This window comes from Schistosoma mansoni, chromosome 1 (assembly GCF_000237925.1).
Source record: "Schistosoma mansoni strain Puerto Rico chromosome 1, complete genome".
Taxonomy (NCBI): domain Eukaryota; kingdom Metazoa; phylum Platyhelminthes; class Trematoda; order Strigeidida; family Schistosomatidae; genus Schistosoma; species Schistosoma mansoni.
In genome coordinates, this window is record NC_031495.1 from 31,390,181 (window position 1) to 31,412,076 (window position 21,896).

Genomic DNA, 21,896 nt, shown 5'->3' on the forward strand with positions numbered 1-21,896 from the left:
CTTAATTTGTTCCTACTAAATTGCCAAATTCTTATTTTTATACCATATAAATATATGCAACAAATAAATCGTCAGTAATATCTTAGTAGATTCCATACCTAATCACAGTTTATATATATAAATTTTAATTTATAAGAATTATGTTTATCAAGAGAATAAACAAAAAGGGAATCAAACTTACAGTTTTAGTAATTATACTCATATGTTTCAGTGTTTAACTGAGGATTAAAGTCAAGAAATAGATGAATGCCGACCAAAATACGGTAAGGATCACGTGATACATAACAAAATGAGTAAATACTGATTTTCAGAATTGAATACATTAACTGAATGTTGTTTTGTTCAATTCCAAAAATAAAGATCAGAAAGTTTCAAAACTATGAGTTCATATCAAACAAGAGTTTTAAATAGATATGAAGCATTTTTTTATTATTTTCAATTCTCAAACATGTTTAATTGGAATAAAAATGATAGAATTTTCTGACAAAAACAATTTTAAAATTAAATAATTAAGTTTTTTCAAGCTAAATTATAATATAATTAATTTTATAGTAGAAATCATTAGTCAATTGAAGCTAGATCATCATGGAAAACCTGGAACCACTGGACAGCCGTTTCGTCCTATCGTGGGACTCCTCAGCTATGAGACTGATAGGTCCTGAGCTCGAATCTCGCGAGGCGGGATCGTAGATGTGTGCTGATGAAGAGTCCCACAATAGGACGAAACGGTTGTCCAGTGCTTCTAGGTTTTCCATGGTGTTCTAGCTTCAATTGACTCATGATTTCAACTATAAAATTACTGAAACCTCCACAGAAACCCCTTCTGACAATGATATTATTAGTTTTTACATACTTTACTCAAATTAATCGTCTTAACTATAAATATATATATATATATTCGAATAAACAAAATATACTAATTTTAATGTTGTTTAATGGAATTTAGTATCATAAAAATATATACAACATTGAATTAATACATTAATGTAATAAATAATTTTAGATATTTTAAGCATAAAATGTTCTGTTAATATATATCTAATGTTTTTATTGATTATATCAATATAGCAGGAAAGAAAATTTCTTTGAAAAAGCCTTAAACCAGATTACCAGGTGAAACGTTGTATGAACTTCAAATTGATTAGCTTAAATTTGACAAATGCATTCTTTCTTATAGTTGAGTCAATTGAAGCTTTTATGAGAAAAATGAGAGAATAACTAATAAAACTAACGTTATATGATGATGACATTATGAGTTATTTTGATTACATGATGTAATTAGTAGAGCTTTTCCTTAATCAAGTAAAGAATTCGCGATTATTACATTCATTATTAATTGAATTTTAAATACATTCAATGATCGCCAATCAAACACTAAAAAAAACATGATCTATCAGTGAACTTTATATTTTATAAATCTACTTATGTATTCTCTTAAATATAGATACATGTTAACAAAACTGTATTTTCATTTATCTGTGATCTTACTTTATCAGTTTTTTTGTTTGTACAAATATAAACATCTTTGTAATATGTTAGCCACACAGTCGAATAGTGGTCCATGCTGATCTTCATTGTGTGAATGATATTTTGTCCGTTGATTGTGACTGTATTAACGTTGTTTAGATTTATCAGCCAACATATGAAATGTGCCAAATAACTAATTTTTTAAACTGCAAAACATAAATTACCTTTTATTAACAACTGTATTTTAGTCATAAATACCTGGGTCATTCATAAGATGTTTTCATTATCATCAAGTTAGTCGGGTATCAATAATTATTATGCTATCCTAAAACAAATTACAAACTTCAATCTTGCATTCGAAACCTTTAACAGGTTCGTGTACTATTTTCTAACGAACATCACAGAAGGTTTTTTCTAATCGGAATTCAATATTCATTGTTCATGTTACTTCTTAAGATAACCAAAACTTATGACAGATGGTTGAGAACAATTAATATATATATTAACTATTGAATATCTTGAGAATAAGGTTCTGGTGTGGGACATTCTTTCTGTATTGTATCATTCTTAATTAATGAATAGCTATCTTATTTTCAACTGTTTCGAACACAACTTATTCTGACTTACTTTTTCATGGTAATAAAATATTCGAGCTGAAAAGGGAATTAAGTATTAAAATTTAATAGTTGAGTTCATGAGTCGATAAAAGCTAGACAACCATGAAAAACCTGGAAGCACTAGACAGCCATTTCGTCCTATTGTGGGACTCCTCAGCAGTGCGCATCCACGATCCCACTTCGCAAGATTCGTACCCAGGACCTACCATTCTCTCTCCAAAGCACTTAACCGATAGACCACTGAGCCGGCATCCAACGGTGTTAATGTCTAACTTCAACCTTTTTCTTTCTCTTTTACAAAAATCGAATAGTTTATATATTCATAATTTAAAAAACTTTGAAAAAATTGTATCACAGTTGAAAGTTTTGAAACTAAGCATCATTGAAATGTTGCAAACAATTATTAATTTTTTTCCTTACTTAATTTATCAGGAGTTTGGTGGACATTTTAGTAATTTTATAGAGTTGAGATAATGAGTCAATTGAAGCTAGACCACCATCAAAAACCTGGAAGCACTGAATGGCTGTTTTGTCCTACTGTGGGACTCCTCAGTAGTGCGCATCCACGATCGTGCCTCGCGAAATTCGAACCCTGTAGTTCTAGTGAGAAGCAGTAACCAATGGAGTTCAACCAGGTCTGTTGGGAGATATCAACTCATTAATGACATTAGTGAATGGTTGCTCGATTTCGTGGATCGGTTGGAGTTAAACATTATTTAATTTAGTCTATTTTCTAATTATCTAAAAGATTTGTAATCTATAAAAGTATTTGTTTTAAACAAACATAATAATCTTGATAGGTATTGTTCACCCTTCTTTTCTTTTTGTAAATAATTTTCTCCTAGTTTTAAAAGAGAAAGGTTAAGAATTTGTCATTCATTCTGAATAACAGTTTAAAATGATATTTCAGTTCCACTTCTTAAATAATTCAGATAGGAATTGTTTTATTATTTAATTATATATTAAGTAAAGGACTTTTATTGTAAAAAGAAAACTTTTAGTGCTCTCATTTATAATGAAATTTATGACTGAGTCTATTAGTGAACTTCCCTGTTTTTGCTATTGGCTTTAAAAATTAGAGAATTTATAGCTAAATATTTGGAACATTTTAATTTTCCCCTAGAGAAATCCATCTACGATGTGAATATTATTCAACGTTGACAAAACCAGATGTCTAGTTCTCTGAACTTTTATTCATTAAATGTAATTTCAGATCTTGTATGTGAATATGCAAATGATTACCCAGTTTAGCTTATGATATTAAGAATGTAATTTTTCATAGTTGAAATCATGGGTCAATTGAAGCTAGACCAGCATCGAAAACCTGGAAGCACTGGAATGTAATTGGTCATTTTTATTTGAAAGTATAGATCATCAGTAAAATCATTACATCATGCCATATTAAATAAGTCGGATTTGATTTACATCGTTAAATGATAAGTGGCAATGCACTTCGCTAAATAAGCTTCACATTTTTAGTATACCTATATCTAAGTTGATATCTAACCTGAACTCAAACTCAGTACTCATTATTTTAAACGCTTAAATATTACATGATTTGCTACATATTCACAATCATCACCTCTTATTCGATAGGAGTAATATTTATTTCTAATAAGCATTTAATAGCCTATTAGATAAACGTCAGACACTTGAGGTGATATTCAAGTTGATAATATATTGATGAAAAAAATCTAACACGAGGAGACAGTTTAGTGGCCTAATATTTGACTCTAGTTCAATTGGTTGACGATAGTTATCAAAATGTATATGCTGCCAATCTTCGTATTTAATTATCGACTTAACTCGCGTTAGTGTATAATGGGATTAAATAAGTCAAATACGAGAGTCAATTTCGAATACGTATATTTCACACAATCGTTGATTTAGACAGACTATCAGGAAAACGCAGAGAAAAGGAAATAATGAAGCGAAACGGATCACAGAAGACATGTGAGCCAACTCGATTTACCCATGCGTGACTCAATATTTATAGTCAGACAAAAATACGTTACAGGTATATGATGAATAGGGTAAGCAATACACGCACATACGATAATATGAAAACAGTCAGGGTTAATAAGCGAATGAGTAAAAAGGTCAAAATGTAGCCATGTGAGGAGGAACTAGATAATAAATTGAATTTCCTTGATGTTTTGTTAATCAAAAAAGCGAACGGTTCTATCAGTAGAAGTGTGTTGAAGAAAAGTTCTTCATCAAGCCAGTACACACACTTCTTAAGCTTTGTACCTCTCTACTATAAAAGAAACCTAGTCAAATGTTTGACAAATAGAGCTAGGAAGATATGCTCAGTCGATTCAATTAACAATGAGTTAGAGGTCATACATAATATTTTGATTGAAAGGGGTTATCCACAAGGTTTCCTGAAGAAACACTTGCATGTAACAAATAGGAAAATAAAGATATCAACCGCTGAGAAGAAACCACTCTTCCTGAAACAACAATTCAACGGCGATTTAGCTGGTGATGTACTGCGGGATAGACTGACTAGAGCAGTTAAGAGAACGTTTAATGCAGCCGACCTGTCTTTCGTACTCGACACGATCTATGGTGATTCCCCAACTAAAGGATAATTTGCCTGGTTATGCCACTTCTATGTGTATCTGTGAATTCAGTTGCTCCTTTGGAAAAGCTATATTGGGCGCACTACCAGACAACTGAACCAGAGTTAATGAACACCTCCCTTCGTGGTTAGGAAAAGGTATGGTCAAGTCAATATGGAGCTCGGTTCTTTCACACTTGATCGATAGCGGTCATAAAGTTGACAGAAATCAGTCATTTAAAGTTATTTATCGTATTCCTACTAGTTTTCCTTACGAGGTTCGATCTCGTCTCTTACACATAGCAGAAGCTATAGGAATTCGATCCAACAACCCAATTCTTTGTGTTCATAAGAAATTTGTAACACCCTTATCTCTCCCTTGGCCTTAATAATTTTATTTCCCATACTCCTTCTTCGTTTATTTTTCTTCACCGCCCTACCAATTATTTATTATTTTTTCTAATATTAGCTTCACGGTCCAATTATCTGAACACTTATTACGTAATCTTATAATTTTTATGAATGTTATTTCAGTGTCTATATTTTTCTAATCATTGACCTATTTTCCTATTATGTAACATTGATTCAAGCCTTTTATTATTCTTATCACAACTGGTACACCTGTCATTACACTACCAAGTTGTACTTTTCACTTATTTTTAGTTATGTAATCTATCCCACTGTTATCATGGACTCATAAACTGCCTTGATTCGTTTAATAATTTCGTATATGCATATAAATATTACTGTATATTAGAGTAAAGCCTGATGAGGATCTAATCGAAAACAATATTGTTCGCTTATATATGTTGTTCTAAATCACAATATGGGAATTTTCCAAATTTTGAAATCTCGAAAATGTCATCTTATCTAACTGTTCTAGACTACAGTAAATACTAGTAAGCCGCACTAACTATCAAGTATGGAACACAGCGCACAAAAATAATGGAGAACATCACATCACTATGCCTCCGACTAAGTCTATGCCAAAAGATAAGTAACAAATGTTGATGAATTAATGCTACTGGTCTATAATTGGTTCAATCATCCAAGGGACACATTCATTTGTATTTGAATAGGTTTACGTGCACAATCGATCCAATTATCACATACAGCTTCCTATTTACTCATTGTCTCCTCACTCAGGTGGCAAGTCGGGCTCGCACGTAGAGAGCGTGAATATCAATATCACAATCGGACAACCATTCAACATCACAAATTGATGTAGCAAAGATTTACTTTCAGGCAAAGAAGACCATTGGCAGTGAGAGTGACAGCTCAGGTTATGATTTAACAATGTTTAACCAGTTTATACGCACTTTCACATAAGGTTTTGGAGATGAAGATTACTTTTTTCATCATTATAAGTCATGCTGTTTGGTGTTTTTCATTCATTGATTAGATGGATTCACGTGTAACATGTTAGCTATCTTGTACAACCAATCTCAATACTAAAATATCCGTACTGTTTAAAAATTCCTTAGTAATTCATAATCAATCATGATATTGACTAACGAAGTAGTTTTTAATGAACTACTGGAACAAATTTTAAAAAATATTTATGCTAGTGATTGATTATAATCTGTCTTCCTAATTTTTGTTTGAGAAGACTAGACTTTCTAAAATTTATCAAGATCCCTATACTAACTCATTAAAATTTACCTATAAACGTTTTATGAACAAAAATCTATAGTGGTAGCGTAGTGCATTTTTAATTCACTTAAGTTTTATAAAGGTACAAATCAATATTTACTGAGGTGTAATAAAAGAAATACGATATCATGAAAACAAATTACTATAACCACTAGTCAGAAACTTAGGCTTTTTCGAAAGACAAATAGTAGCCGATATCTAGAAAGAGAAGTAATTAATTAAAATAATTAAAGTATTGTAAGACAATTTAAAATATATTATGAAATATTATTTTATTTTTATTATAACAAAAAAAAGAACGAATATACATGTGTATGTGTTGTCCTTTTTGCGTTATGTCCACCCATGCAAAATATGTAAACAGATGATTTTATTTTTCAGATAAATAAATTCACCATTGGAACTGCATGGACAAGAAAAGTGGGAGTGAATGCGGAAAAATATGAATTAACTGAATACTTGTGTAATGTGTGTGTTTATGTGCAATATCTATATCGTATATGATCACAAAACATAGTATAGAAATAACAATTTTTGTTAAATCGATAACAATTATAGAAATAAAAAAACCTAAAAACCAACAGTTCTTTTAAAAAAATTGTTTACAGAGCTATTTTAGGCACAAATGAAAGTAGTAAAACAGTCAACAATACAATTAAGTTGATGAAAATTGAAAAAAAAAACATAACGTAGATGTAAAATACGAAGAAGAAAGAACAAATCACTAGGCAACTGATTTTTCCACTACATGTGTGTGCCAAAATGAAGAGTCGGCGAAAAACACTACAACGAATTTCAAAAATAAAATCAGTTATTAGGATGGAAAGAGTGAGCAACCTTTTGAAGAAATTCAGTTCACATTCAACATTTACGCTGTATATCAAGTAACGATGATTAAATCAACACGTAAAATTCAATTCAAAATTAACTGTCTGTTACTATTTATTATAGACTAATATTAAAAGGATGGCTGCTGAAAACTAAGGAAGTGATATTTTTGAATGAATGGAGCATTGGGTAGATTTATCAAAGTGATGTTTCCTTAGATTTTGATGTTACTTTTTGGCAAACGTTAACAACACTACGGATCCAGGATATATATATATATATAAGACTGTGATAAAGGCTGTTACCACTGACGATAACGTACTTCAATTTTTAACTTAACATTTTACACATTTTAAACATTAGTAGTTTCGAAAATGAAGTCTCAACTAATCAAATCAGAATAATTAAATTCGACTCCACTAATAACAATTACAATACAATTCTCTATCCCATTGTTCATTGCGAAACTGTAGCTTGATCGGTTAGAACAGCAACTGAATAGTAACTGTTCAGAAATATACGTAGTAAATGAATAGAAACTAATTCATTTATTCTATACAGTATAAATAACTGAAGAGTGAATGATTCAATTTAAAGTGCTTCATTATTAATAATAAAATACATATATCGAACAGCCAACATTAGAGCTTGAATAGCAGGGCAGTTGATATGATGCATAACACTAACTAAAATTGGTTACTGTTTACACTAGAGAATAAACTACCTAATTGTGTACAGGGCATAAGATTAAGCATAATACCGATTATCCTGTTTTTCAATGTCTAACCTTGATCGAGTAGTTTCATAAAGGACTGAATATGTTTGATAAAAAAGCGACGGAAATCAGTAAAAAATAACTTATCATTTAGAACAATAGTGATAAGATGCATTCTATAAAAGTATAACAGTACACAATAACATAGATCAAATATTATTTGAAAGGAATTCATACTTACAAATTGTTTACTGATACCGGTGATAATTTAAATAGCTTTTTATTCATTAGCTTGTCAATCATGTTGTTGCCTGCTTACATCTATTTAGAAAAAGTAAAGAATTAAATTATATATATATATATATATATATACGTAAAAAATGAATAAATCTTTAAGCTAATTTGCAAATGAATGAGATAAACAAATTAAAAGATTCTAAGTTAATTACTATTCAGCACAAGCATAAAATACTGATTAAAAAACACTGACAAGCTCTCTCCCTCTCTCTCATACACACACACACACACATGAACGCACATAAACATATTTCAAAATATTACAAAGAAAAACCAAACAAACTAAAAGAAAATTAATAAAACACGAAAGTTATTGTGTTTATGAAATGAGATACTACTTACAAAATATTTATTAGACAAGTGAATTGCTTTATCTAGAATAAATTCAATTCAATATAAATGAAGGTAATAAAAAACAACTAATAAATGAGTCAAAATAGAAGAGAAAAACATACAATAAACACACTTATGATGTAAATTAATAAAATTATTTAATGTATTATTTATATAAATTTCAATTCTGATTAAACAAATTAACTGAATCAGATAATGAATGTCAGTGTTATATTGAGAGATATATGAATACACTAGGATAATAACACAATTATCAGTTACTAGGATATATCATCCGAGACAGATTAATTTACATAATTTTTCACATTCATGTAGTAGGATATATTTGTACAATAGTGTAGCCTAATTGATTCATCACAAATAAGTAGTGAAAATTATTCAATTACAGTTAGATACACAAATGGAACAAAGGTAAGTACTGATAATATATATAATAAAAGACAATTTCTAGATGTTTATATGTATTTGGCCTGATGCTAGTGAGAGTTCTTGAGTGATTTATGGTCGCATATTATCCACACTAATGATGGCCATACACAAATCCTGATATGCTAAACTATATTAGACGCAACATAAATTCTTGTTACCAAACTATAAATTCAATGGTTTCCACCACGTTCTATAAGTCTAATAAAAGATCTCATAATGATTGTGACTGAATAACAATTTATTTTAGCTTTTTATAGATATCTTAATAACTTCGATAAACTACTTAAAGATGATATTTTTGATTATATAACTATCATTATGATCAGATAGAAATCGTATCAAACAAAATAACTCGAATGATTAACAACAGATGCATCAAATGAATGAATGAAGCATTCAAGAACTGAGTACACTTCAGTTTGATAATTAAATTTTCTATTTATTGTTCATAGCTGAAATCATTCTCCACTTATCTAAACCGATATAAATGTTTTAAGTAAACAACTACTGTTATTAGTTCAAAATGATAAGTACACCTTGTTATTTTGCATAATGACGGGAAAAAATGTAGCATTTGTAAATTCTTGTGAAGATAACTAATAACAACTGGAAGGGAGAGGCTTAACATATTACAATTATTTTGTATAACATAGAATAATATCAATAAAATATCTACCTACCTTCAGAAGTTGTTCTGTAGGGAAAATTTGCCACATCACCACCACCAGTTACAGATGTAACAGCTGATCCATCAGTATTATCAAAACTCAAACGTTGTTGATCAACCGTATGTTCAGTTTGGTAGGCTGAACCACTAAGTAGACTGACATTAATAACTGGTGCACATCGTTTGTCTTTGGCGGCAAGACGACTAACAATGATAGGTGGTTCAAAACCAACTTCTTCTAGACCAGCCGCTACAGATGGAGCCCGAGGTATGTCAGAAATTAATTGAGTATCTATTGAAGTTAATGAAGATGGAGTGACAACGTCCATTTGATGGTATGGATTCATTGATGACGGCTGAAAGTGAATAATAAATAAGTTCCATCTATCGAGCAAAACATTACTGGAATTAGAATACACGAAAACATCAGTTATTATCATTTGATTTAGGTAAGTTATCGGTGAATTATACATACCTTTGTGCTGAATTGCTCCTTTAGGAATGTTCATATGATAATTTACTCACCTAATTTGTGGTGATAGTAACTAAAGCCCTCAATATGACACAGCGAAAAACAATGAAGACAGAACAGAGTAATGACAATATAAGTTAGTCAACAGACAATACCGGAATTTAGTATAAGAATCCTGACCGTTGCTAACACGATGGTCGGACTTGCCTATCATGACCAGCCAATTGAGCTATACTTACTGTAGCAATAGTTCCTTAAAGTCCTGCCATGTCAGACAAATCTGTTGAAGAGCGGTAAGACTAGAAGCATCAAAACCAAGGTCCGAGGGCGAAGTCGTACTGCTGACTGTACAGAGGTGTGACAGCAATAAGGTGTTTCCTTCAGACAACCAACATAACAGCGATGTTGTATTCCTACAAGGAGGGGTGGGGTTAGAAAAGGTCGACCCTATAAATGCACACCTCGCCTTATCCCACGGATTTCCGTCTCCGGCAGAAAGGTCCCAACCAGTTCGGAGTTGACACAAAAGATACTCACAAAAAGATCGTGAGTAGCCGGCCTCAAACAGTCGTCCCATGGACACTGCGGTCACGCTCTCAGATCATTAAGAACAACTCTAATCTAATTTCCTTTTCAGGTAACTCCAGAAGAAACCTTCCATGGTGTGGGCAACCAGGAAGTGAAAACCACCCCCTCATACCCCTAACAGCATTCAAGATCACTGTATTCATAATCAGTCTCACTCACCAACTCCTATTATTCCTCCTACCTCGACTTTCAACTCTAAACGTCTTACTCAAGTGTCACCATGCATAACGATTCTAGTGTGCAAAACACTGCCCCAAGTCTACTATAACCTCGCTCCCACTACACATTGGAGCCTTCAACGTCCGCAGCCTATGTCAAATTGACCAGCAGGCCTCCTTGGCTAAAACCCTAGAATCTCGTACCATTGATATATGCTGTATCTCCGAAACACACATACATGATCCCAGCGTGGTCATTCACTTGACCTAACCTCGCCAAAATGGAAAGCCGACGAGATACACTTTCTGTTTATCTGGCGACCCGATGGCTAGTTCTCGTGGACTTGCAGGTGTAGACATAGCTCTAAGTACGAGGGTAGAACAAGCACTAATAGAATAGATCCCTGTTAACAGTCACCTATGTGTTGTTCGGCTAAACGGCTCAGTAGGAAGGATAGGAACACACGTTGTTACCTTTTCGTCTTTTCTGCCTACGCTCCCACTGACTGCAGCCCGGATGAAGTGGAAGATGACTTTTACAAAAAGCTTTCTGAACTTCAAAAAGCTAAACGTTCAGACATAGTACTAGTCGCAGGTAACTTTAATGCCCAAGTAGGTAACTTAAAACCAAACAAAAACATTTAGGTGGGTATTTTAGCATTCCAGCTCAGCGAACAGATAACGATGATCTTCTGCGGCAACTATGCTCAGACAACCGTTTATTTTTAGCAAGCACTAATTTTCAGCATAAGGAGAGACATCGTCTAACATGGCGACCACCTGCACCAAACCAACGATGGATTCAAATAGACCATATCGACATCAGTCATCCTTGGAGAGGTTCGTTTATTATTATTTTTTTGAACACATAAATATTGGTACGAGGGGGCACCAAGTAGATATGCATCACACAAAAAGTTGTTATTTCATTTAATTGTGTGAGGGCTATGATACTGCCCGGATGCTCAGACCGAAGCAGGTGGTTTTCTTAGGGGGCCACACCCCGAGCCTTTGACCTAAATGTCTGACCCACAGGGCAGTGATGTATCGTGAGGAGATGAAGTCCCATGGTAACCAGTGATCAAAGATTGGTTCATACGCTATTTATTCCCTCAGGATACTGGAGCCAGCCCATGTGCACCATTGGTTTGGAATCCGGATTTTCCAACTCCCTAGATGGACTTTCCGTGTCAACCAACGGTTAAAGAGCCAGACATTCGCTTTTCGTCCTCTCAATTTTGTAAACAACACCCCCGCCACGAGAAGGCAGTGAGTAGGACTTCCCTGGCAGAGGCTGTATACGCGTGGCCGTGTGAGAGCATTTCGAAAGAGAGGGCGGGCCCTCCTCACTCTCGACCGTACCAGGGAATTTGAGGGCAGAGGCTCGATAGAAGACTGTCGATCGTTATGGAGTACATGTTTAGGCTCTGATTATGCTCTAATATGAGCATGTATTTACTTGTACCTCACTGGACGCAGAAAGATATGAAAACAACTAAGTAAGCAGCAACGACATCTATTAGTGATTTGAACCAAAATGTCACAAAAAGCCAGTGGATATATATATATATATATATATATATATATATAATGACGGTCCTACGTTGTAACTGACTGACTGACTTAGTATAAGAATCAAGGGCTTCATGATGTTTATGAGAGATAAATAGTAGGCCTGAGTAAAACCCCCTTTTAAATATTAAGTGAAAAAACGTACGTGATCACTACGTTGAGAAACGTTGTTACGATAAACTTGCATAGTGTTAGAATGTACCATTTGTTGATTGCTACGACTTGTAGATATCATAGCCTGGTTATTTATCCCATAACTATTAGGCAAGGAATCAGGAACCATTTGAGGTTGGTGAACTAGTTCTGACATTTCTGGATAAGTTAATCGTGTGGCTTTAGGTACAGAAGTGTTTTGAGCACCGGTATAATCCCCTTGGGTGGGAGGGTTAGCAGTGGAAATAAACTGACCAGGAGCATGTGGACTCATTGAAGGAATACCAGAAGTGACTGATGTCAGGATTCTCGACCCACTAGGTGAGACTGGATCTGGTCTTGTTTGCGACTGTTGATAAAACATTGCCGGATGCTGAGCAGAAACCTGTTGTGAAAAATAAGCATGTCTCATTGACTGCTGCTGATGAGCTTGATTTTGAGATGATACTGAATGGTACGGATCGTGAACTGAAGCATGTTGCTGCCACATTGGAGTATTACTATAGTTAGCATATGGCTGACAGTGAGACTCATTGGGTTGCTGGTGGACAAGGTTACTGCTAGATTGGTTCATAGACGTATAAACAAGTCCTGAGCTGGAACTACCTTGCTGTCCGCTAGTGGACTGGGAAAGAGAATGACGAGACATTATGTGTTCCTGTTCCTGCTGAGCAAGATGAAGTTGCTGTTGTTGCAAGAGCTGTTGATGATGTTGATGTTGAACTTGACGCTGATGAACTTGTTTAGCTAGAATTTCTTTAAGACGTTGACGTTCCAACTCGGTACTGGAATAGTTACCTTGTTGTGTATGAGTCTGCTGTTGAGAGCCAGTATAATTACCAACAGACGGCCCTTGCTCAACAGCAACTGGTAAAGACGATGAGACATGTTCATTAGATGAAGATTGTGGAAGCGTATTTATTGAATAAACTGACTGAGATATATCACCTTCTGATGTCATCCTACTGACGTGCATTGCTGAACTACCCACAATAAAAACATTTCCTGGATTTGTCGGGGCAGAATAAGAAAGCACACCAACATTACCCGGAGACGTCCCAGCCCCAGGAGTGGCAGGCGCTGAAAACGTATTCCCAGGACCACATAACTGACTATTCGGCGTACCAGGAGTAGCAGGATGCGAAGCAGCAAAAGAATGGTTTTGCTGTCTATTAACTGAACTTTCGGAGGGGAGTAAACTCTGTAATAAGATGCAAAGTTGTAAAATATTATCTGAAATATTTAAAAAACCATGTGCTATAAATGAAATCGAAAATCGAGACATAAACTATAAGTAACAATGATACAGAAGCTGATTAACTACTAGGTCTTAGTTTATCAGGGAAACCACGTGGCTACAAAAACTCAAGTAAAAAAGTGATCGAATCCCAATCAAAGCCATTGTTCGATAACCACACAATATTTGGATGATAATATGGTTCAATGTTGAAAAACGGTTAGAGCTGAACTAACGATACAACTCAATCAACAATCATAAATTAGCTTGTTCAGCTATTGATATAAGTACTACTACCTGAAACTTATTTTATTTGAACACATAAACATTGGTACAATTCGGCACCAAATAGATATGCGCCACACTATAACAATGAGGTCAGTAGTGGTTATCACTGATTTGTGTGAGGGCTGTGATATTGCCTGGGTGCTCAAACTGAAGGTGGTCTTCTCAGAGGGCCACTCCCCGAGCCTTTGACCTAAAGGTCTAATCCACAAGGCAGTGGAGCAACGTAAGAAGATGCAACCCCATGGTAGCCGGTGACCGACACGTTCATAAGCCATTTGTTCCTTCAGGATACTGGAGCCCATGTGCACCATCGGTTTGGAATCAAAGTTTTCCAACCCCCCTACGTGAACTCTCCGTATCCACCGATTCGGTTAAGGAGACAGACATTCGCTTTTCGCTCTCTCGGTTCCGAAAACAACACTCCTGTCGCCAGAAGGCAGTGAGTAGAATTTCCCTGACCTACCTGAACTAAAACCGACGAAGGTAAAATTTCAAAACTGCGACATGTTTAAAAGATGAGTGATTGAACTATTAAATCAATAATTCACTTCTCCCAAGTATGTTATAAACTACTATGAGGTCGTGACTAAGATTCTGAGGTAAAACAGTACAAAAAAGCAATTAAAAAGGGTACTCAGAAGATACAGACAATTTCAAAATAATTAGCTAACCACCTGCGAAGTAAGATGATGACCACTAGGTAGAATTGTATGATGAGATTGTGGGACAGGAGAAGGATGTGACGAAGGCATTGGTGTCGCTGTCCCAGCGTTGCTGCTTCTCATTAGCTGATTTATATTGGACGGAGACTGTGGAGGAACAGGTGATTGTGCTGGACTAGTTAGTGAACTTGTACCATGTGGAGGATATGGGTGAGGAATATGAAAAGAGGTTGGGGTGGGAACGTGTATTGAAGCAGGTGATCTTATGGGCGCAGGAGACATTGAAGAACAAACAGAAGGTGGTGGTGTTGGTTGTTTCAAATTAGCAGGAGAATTTACACTTACAGATCCTGTGCTCAATGAATTCATATTTCCAGAAGGAGGCCAAATAGGTGGAGGTGGTGGTAATGATGTTTGGTGACGAGATGGTGGCCTAGAATTTACAGGTGAAACCATATAAGAAGAACCTGGTGATGGTGTTGTTATTCCAATCATTTGCTGATGTTGTTGAGGTAGAATGTTACCAGATGTATTTAGCTCGGCATTAGGGAACGTCAAACCCTAATTTGAAGAAGGCCAGGAATAAAAGATAAGTTGACTTTAAACAAATATCGAATAACATAATTAAACAAGAGTATCAAAGTAAAATGGCTTCCAAAAACAGATTATCTTAAAGGACTCAATTAATTGACTCATAGAGCTAAATAAAATATTAAACTATTTTGCAAGATGGAAAGTTTAGTGAAAGATACGTAAATTCTGTTTCAAGTAGTATCTGGATGTAAGTAAAATAACTGTGCTTACAGCTCACCAATGCAAACGACTTTGTATCATAAATGAAAAATCTGACCTTCCTTAGCCGAGGATAACTATGGATACTTTGGGTTAGAACAAATTTGTTTTATTAAAATTTAATAACTGCTAACATTTTCCGTTGTATAAATCATATTCGTTTTTTACTGCGTGTCGTGTTTGTTGGTGTCTTATTGTAACAAGCTTTTTATGTAGAATAATGATATTAAAATATTGAAGCTGATTGACGAATCTTAAAAAATTATTAGCCCTATTCACTTCCTGGACTCAACGTTATCAATGTATCGAAAAATTGCAAATACTGATTAATTTCTACTTCTAGATATTTTAACAAGGGAAAAGACCAGTCAAAAATTAAAAGATTAAACGATTAGGAAAAATAAGTCAAAACAAATCAATTCTTTACAGAAGGATGAATTTCCTCCATGATATTCTAGATACACCACATTTCATCAAATTTTCAACTGCATCCCTAAAATAATTCCTCAATTGATGCAAACACGACAAGATTTGCACAAATGATGCAGACATGTTTTATATTTGTAAATGATATGTGAATAAAAGAATATCATTGTAAACAAACAAGTTACCTTGTTTATTGCCTGGTGGTGAGCATTAACAGAATCAACACTACTATTACTACTCGAAGAAGTCATATGCGACGACAGAATACGGTCCTGAACATAACTGTTGTTTGGAATTTCGGGAGTTAACGATCGATGCGGCTCTTTTGTCTGTTGCGGCGAGTTCGTATTCATTTGTTGTTCCGACTGAATATGATGAGGTGTACGATTTTGCGGACGCGTATAGGCTGTAGGAGATTCTATAGGATAAGATAAGTCAGAACCAGATTGTAAGGGTATTGTTTGATTGGCCAATGTACTGGGTTGACAGTACGGTTGTGTAGGTGGCATTGTGTTAGCGATCCCTACTGAACCCATAGTTGTAGGTATATTCGTTTGATTTGAACGCAATGTAGTTCGATTGTTACGAGCTTGTATCTGAAATTAGAGCGAACAAATAAAGTTGATTTGATGATACACTAGTGAGTGAAAAGATGATGACGAAATGAAGATAAACATGAACAAGAACACTACCTAAAATTAATACACTACTCACCACCCAAGTTCCACGTTCTTCACTAGAAAGTCTACGCCAAAGCTTGCTAATTTCCTTAGCACGAACAGTGAATTCAGGATACTGGCCACGCAATGTAGGGTGTGATATATTTGCATGCAACACTGGAGCAATCGTTGACTGACCACCTAGACGTTCATCTTCTTCCCATTTATGGTAATTAATACGTCTACTAGCTGAATTGGAAACGTTCGAATTTGAATTGGTCATACACAATTGTGTGTTGTTTGATGCTGTACAAGGTAAAATATTTTGTTGACTTGGTCGATTCAAAACAACATGATGGGTATTCCCTTCCATATTCGGTGATCTCATAGGATCTGAAATATAAAAAAATAAGGATTAAATACTTTAAAAACATTAGACTATGTAATGTCAAACAGCACAAAACATTGAATCGTCTACATGAATAAAACATATAAGGAAAGAAATAGTATATACGTTCACCTATAAAAACAACTAAAATCGCTATTTCATAGAAAAGCATGAATCATTCAAACGCATGTTGCGTTTGGTTTACCTCGACTAAAGATTCTGACATCGTGTAACTCCTAAGCTTCAACTTCCTCGTGTAAATCAAATCAAACCGACACATATTAAAAAAAACAATCTTTATTTTCTCAACCACTTTTATCCAATGCCGACTAGTTTTAAATCACTAAAATTACGTATTATCCCACTATTCTAAAAAATGAATGATTCATTTCTTATTAAAGTTCAAATTAACGAATTTGGTGTATTTAAATTGTTGTTAAAAAAATAGTATAACTTACTAGGACTAATTACATTATTAGGATTTTGAAGTTCAGTGGAACATCTTAAAATCACCTCCTCAGAACCACTGTTAAAACGAAGAACTCCGGGAGACAGAGAGTTAGGATGACCTGTAAACTGACGAGAATTAGGTGAAGTGATATGATCAGTCTGATAGACATGTACAGGTTGATTGTGCAATCCACCCTGACCATGTACAATCATTTGCTGTGTTGATGGAGTTCGTTGAGGTCCATTTGAACCATGCATAGGATGAGAAACACATGGACGTTGTATATATTCAATTTGAGTGCTCTGTTGACAACAAACTGGAATAAGATGCTGTGTATCCATAGGTACATTTGACTGTGGAGATGACATAAGTAACTGTGCTGAATTCGAACCTTGAGGAACTAGACACTGTCCAGTTGCAGAAAGCATAATAGCTCCCTGATTAGATGAAATTAAACGAGAATGAGATTGCTGTTGTTGTTGTGGCCACATACCAGGTCTTATTACTTGAGAAGGATATGGTGGTGGGGGTGGAGGAGTCATTGGGTTAGGAGATTTGGGTTGAAGAGGTTGTGAAATGAATTTTCCATGACTATTAACTACTGAAAGATGTTGTTGTGTTGATTGGGGAACTGGACTTTGCAAAACAATAGGAGAACTGGACTGACGTTGAAGTTGCTGATGTTGCTTTTGAGGTTGAGTCAAAACACGTCCAGGAACAGGAACAACATGAGCATAAAAGTATGAAGGTTGTGAACTCCTTATCTGTACTCGACCACCTAAAAAATAAAATGACGAATGTCTGCAGTATAACTAATATTTGCTGATTATTGTAACTAAATTGCAAATGACATATTTCATATAACTTATATATATATGCAACAGTAATACACAATCTATACGAATTAAGACGAAAGACTCACTCTGAGGATCGATATGTTGTTGTTGCATAGGTCGAACCTGACTTTGAGGAATCGGGACTGTCACAAGGGAAGAGCGAGGAATCTGATGTTGTTGAACATTGATTGACTGGTTGCTTGGTTGATATTCCCTGCAGTGATCTACAGGACGCTGAGAATAGGACTGACGAACTGAATCAGGATTAGGGTGAACTACATTTTGCCGTTGTTGTGCCATGCGTTGAATAGATATTTCGGAAGGTGGAGGTGTAGTACTCAACTCATTGCTAAAAACAGCATTTGGTATAATTGATTTTGGACTGTCGTCAGCTAAGTTAGGTTCACTAAGTTCAAAACCAGTTGAAGGTCCAAGTTGCGTTTCAATATCACTAACTGATAACTCAGGCAGATTACCTGTAAGCGTGTTTACACAATGTCGTGGATGAGGTCCAGGTACACTTTGTGAGGATCCAAGATCATGACCACTAGTATCTCGAGGCGGCATATCATAAGCATTTAAGATTGTATTGTTCGGAGGACATACATCAACAGTATCGACTAGCTGATTCAAGGACCCTTCGGAAGAATCATGGACTGATTGTGGTCCAGTTTTATGGGTCTACAAATACAGAAAAAAAAAGATAAACCAAAAGATAAGTGAGTAATCCGGTAAATACTTTGAAGGAACTCATTAAAAATTGATCTTAAAAACTCTCTAGTGGTTTGAAGAATAAAACTGGCTAACCCACTTGTTGATCCTGAATAACTAGATGAGATTGTTGCGATTCCAGAGGCACAGTACGCTGCATATTGCGGGAATGCTGGTCTTCAACAATTTGGAGATAAGTTGTGGATGAATGACCTAAATATGGTGACTTCTGATAATGAGGTTTGGTAGCAGAACCAAGATGAGCTGGTTGACTTTGATTGTCGAAAGGCGAACTTATTAAATCTTGTTGTGCGACGAACTGCTTCAAACACATCCCTTCTGAGTTAGTAGTCTCTTCCATTCTCAAAGGCTCCGAAACCTGTGACTGGTAGACAATTTTGTTAGAAATGACGAATCTTTCAGACGACTGTATATTTTGATTGTTTTGAGAATATATGGAAGACACATGACTTGGACTTTCGCTTGATACCGGTTGCTTCAACTGATTCTTTGAATGACCTACTGATAAAGGACTTGGAGCTTGTAATTGATCTGTTACATGATCTGCAGATACTTGTTGAGGGGTTATATCGTTTAAGTCAGTTTCATCTGTAGAAGCCAAATCGCCAAATCCAAATAAGTAATCATCCATAAACATAAGATCTGCGGCTTCATTTAAACCTGGTAATGATAAGGTAAGTAAAAAGAAATTAAGCCCCACAATTATTTATAACAAGCAAATGAATTGCATTTTCTGGATATTAACCGGAGCACTCATTTATATAAGAATTCAAGTTATGGAGATGAATAACCAATTACTGAATACATAATCCATTCAAAATTGAACAGGCATGCTATATTGCTATTAACTGTACGCATTTATGTAGAATATATATATATATAAATCTAAAAGATGAAGGAATATTCAACTGACGAGTACAATGCAGATGTGAAAGCGCGATTCGGCAAAGCAAGAGCAGCATATCTACAACTGAATAACATCTAAAACTCAAAACAATTGTCAACCAACATCAGAATTTTCAATACAAATGTCAAGACGGTTCTACTGTATGGGGTGGAGACTTGGAGAACTACGAAAGCCATCATCCAGAAGATACAGGTGTTTATTAACACTTGTCTACGCAAAATATTTCGGATCCGTTGGCCAGAAACTATCAGCAACAACTTACTGTGGGAGACAACAAACCAGATTTCAGCGGAGGAAGAAATCAGGAAGAAGCGCTGGAAGTAGATAGGACGCACATTGAGGTAAGCACACAGCTGAGTCACAAGACAAGCCCTAACATGGAATCCTGAATGCCAAAGGAGAAGAGGAAGACCAAAGAACACACTACGCCGAGAAATGGAGACAGACATGAGAAGAATGAACAACAATTGGATAGAACTAGAAAGGAATGCCCAGGACAGAGTGGGTTGGAGAATGCTAGTCGGTGGTCTATGCTCCACTGGGAGTAACAGGCGTAAGTTAGTAAGGGTCCGAAATTGGATGAAACCAGTACTTTCACTAAAATTACTGTATATAAATGTGTTTGCCTGAAGGATGAATATTTGATAAATAATAATACTAATTGGAAATTTATTAGATCTATTGACAGACTAACCAACAAATGGATTTACAAATGCAGATAATTAGATATCAAGGAGACAAATGAGGTGTCATTGAAGCTTGTATCTTACTGAATAATTGCTAATCGCAGTCGACCAATCCAACGACAGTATTATTAGAAACTGTTAGATCTAAAGAAATCACAAAACAATCATTCTATGATCTACTAAGTGCTATCATTAATTTGAAAACTTACCCGCTGGTGTAGTAGCTTGTGTAGCAGAATTAGCATTTTGCCCTACCAAGCTAGTTGTCACAGATAATTCCGTTGACTGTTCCTGAGGTGATTGAGCAGACAACAAATCAATATGAGGACCGAGTTCTTTATTTGATGAATGAACAACATTTGAAACACGAGCTGCTTCAGCTGATACAGTATCAACAGAAGGATCCAAAGAATTAACCAGATTTTGTGATTTCGGACTGAGTTGACTAACACTTACTGAAGTTAGGCGATAGTTATCTTGTGAATTAGAATTAACTGGTGGACAAGTTCTAGATGACATAGCTTGGTTGTCATTATAGTCAACTGCAGAAAGTTCACGAGAAACACATTCATCTACACTAACATTTTCGGCATTATCTTTTTGAGTTTTTAGTATATCTGAATCGGTAGAGCCTTCAGACATTTTTATCTCCGACACTCTTTCAGTTAATTGATGAGCAGCGGGATTCAGTGTAGCTGACAAATCTTCTTCTTCAATATCAAAGGCTTCATTGTCCATTTCATCTTCTAGATCTTTGAGTTCATCAAAATCACATAGATCTCCATCAACGTCATCATCCTCTTCATATTCTTCATCACCCTCATCAATATCGTCGTCTTCATCGATTTCTTCAGTACCGATTTCAAACTCTTCATCCCTTGAACCTGACTCTGTCCATTCTCCATCTAAACTATAATCATCTGATTTAGGTCGATTTCCAAGACGGGCAACATCACACTTTTTCATGAGTGCTCCACCCTAAAAAAAAAAGAAAAAATATATGTATCGACAAAAGAAGTATCTATTATATTTATTTATTTGAACACATAAACACTGGTAGAGGGGGAACCAAATATATATGAGCCACACAATAACAATGAGCTTGTGAAGAGATAGAGGATGTAAATTGCGCATAATAAAAGAAAGACAGCAACCCAAAGAGTGAGATAATAATAATAATAATAATAATAATAATAGCAATAAAAATAATGATAATGAGACAGTTCAGTTAGAAAAACTAAAACCAGAAAAAACTCCTTCAACTAAATCAGTTACGTTCACTTTTTATGAAGAAAGTAA

General features: G+C 35.0%; 1 protein-coding gene across 1 annotated transcript; it reads right to left on the reverse strand.

Annotated features, from left to right (window-relative positions):
* Nucleotides 1-6,991: 6,991 nt before the first annotated feature.
* Smp_056930 (hypothetical protein) lies at nucleotides 6,992-21,563 on the reverse strand (the record flags this gene model as incomplete). The annotated part of the gene is made up of 11 exons (XM_018794041.1): nucleotides 6,992-7,083; nucleotides 8,085-8,164; nucleotides 9,604-9,946; nucleotides 12,526-13,734; nucleotides 14,733-15,281; nucleotides 16,124-16,534; nucleotides 16,653-16,990; nucleotides 17,444-18,214; nucleotides 18,359-18,953; nucleotides 19,084-19,664; nucleotides 20,807-21,563. 10 exons carry the CDS (start codon nucleotides 21,561-21,563, stop codon nucleotides 8,139-8,141), a joined length of 5,580 nt encoding a protein of 1,859 aa, XP_018648494.1. The 3' UTR covers nucleotides 6,992-7,083; nucleotides 8,085-8,138.
* Between the last annotated feature and the right edge of the window lie 333 nt (nucleotides 21,564-21,896).